The sequence below is a fragment of the Terrapene carolina genome, unplaced genomic scaffold (genome assembly GCF_002925995.2).
Source record: "Terrapene carolina triunguis isolate 2854851 unplaced genomic scaffold, T_m_triunguis-2.0 Scaffold836, whole genome shotgun sequence".
Classification (NCBI taxonomy): domain Eukaryota; kingdom Metazoa; phylum Chordata; order Testudines; family Emydidae; genus Terrapene; species Terrapene triunguis.
In genome coordinates, this window is record NW_020665187.1 from 3087308 (window position 1) to 3088107 (window position 800).

Here is an 800-nt window from a genome sequence, read left to right on the forward strand (position 1 = left end):
AGCGTCATTTAAAGAGAGATCATTTCAGACACCCTAAAAAAGTGCAAGGCATCTTAGTCAGAGAGAGTTACCAGGAGGCATTGTATGTGACATTGTTCTTGTTTTGTTTTTTTCCCTTCTGCGTTGCAGGGGCGTGTGACTGGGCAGGGTCATTGGCCAATTGAAGATCAAAATCTGTCAACCACACCAAGCTCAAGAACACAATAAGCTCATATCCTTTGTCACGCCCATGCAAGCCCAGCCCATCTCCCGAAGCAGCTAAAAGGGAGCATCCCGAGCACTGGATTCAGAGGGACTCACTTCCCTTCACTCTGCACCCATCTCCTTGCACCACAGAAACGGTGATTCTTCTCCTCTTCGTCTTCCACTCTGTTTAGAAGGAGCAGCCATGTATCTCCAGCCGTGCACGCCGTCCACTGGAGGCAGCAGAAGGAGCTACAGCTCATGCTCTGCCATTGGTGCTGGTGGAGGAGGGGGGGGCAGAGTCAGAAGTAGCTACAGCTCCTATTCCTCCAGGGGCTATGGAGGTGGCGGACGCTGTGCAGGGTTTGGCAGCAGGAGTTTGCATGGTGTAGGCGGAGGTGCAAGGATTTCTTACGGTGGAGGATTTGGGTGCAGAGGTGGTGGCTTTGGTGGTGGCTATGGAGGTGGAGCGGGCGGCTATGGAGGTGGAGCGGGCGGCTTTGGAGGAGGAGTGGGCGGCTTTGGAGGAGGAGCGGGCGGCTTTGGAGGAGGAGCGGGCGGCTTTGGAGGAGGAGCGGGCGGCTTTGGAGGAGGAGCGGGCGGCTTTGGAGGAGGAG

The 800-nt window shown here is 56.0% G+C and overlaps 1 protein-coding gene across 1 annotated transcript in view; it reads left to right on the top strand.

Moving 5' to 3' along the window:
* Nucleotides 1–306: 306 nt before the first annotated feature.
* Nucleotides 307–800, top strand: part of LOC112123351 (keratin, type II cytoskeletal 5-like) — a 7944-nt gene continuing 7450 nt past the window's right edge. Inside the window, exon 1 of the mRNA XM_026660771.1 lies at nt 307–761. Coding sequence (XP_026516556.1) covers nt 389–761 — 373 coding nt within the window. The 5' untranslated portion in view covers nt 307–388. The remainder of the gene's footprint in view (nt 762–800) is intronic.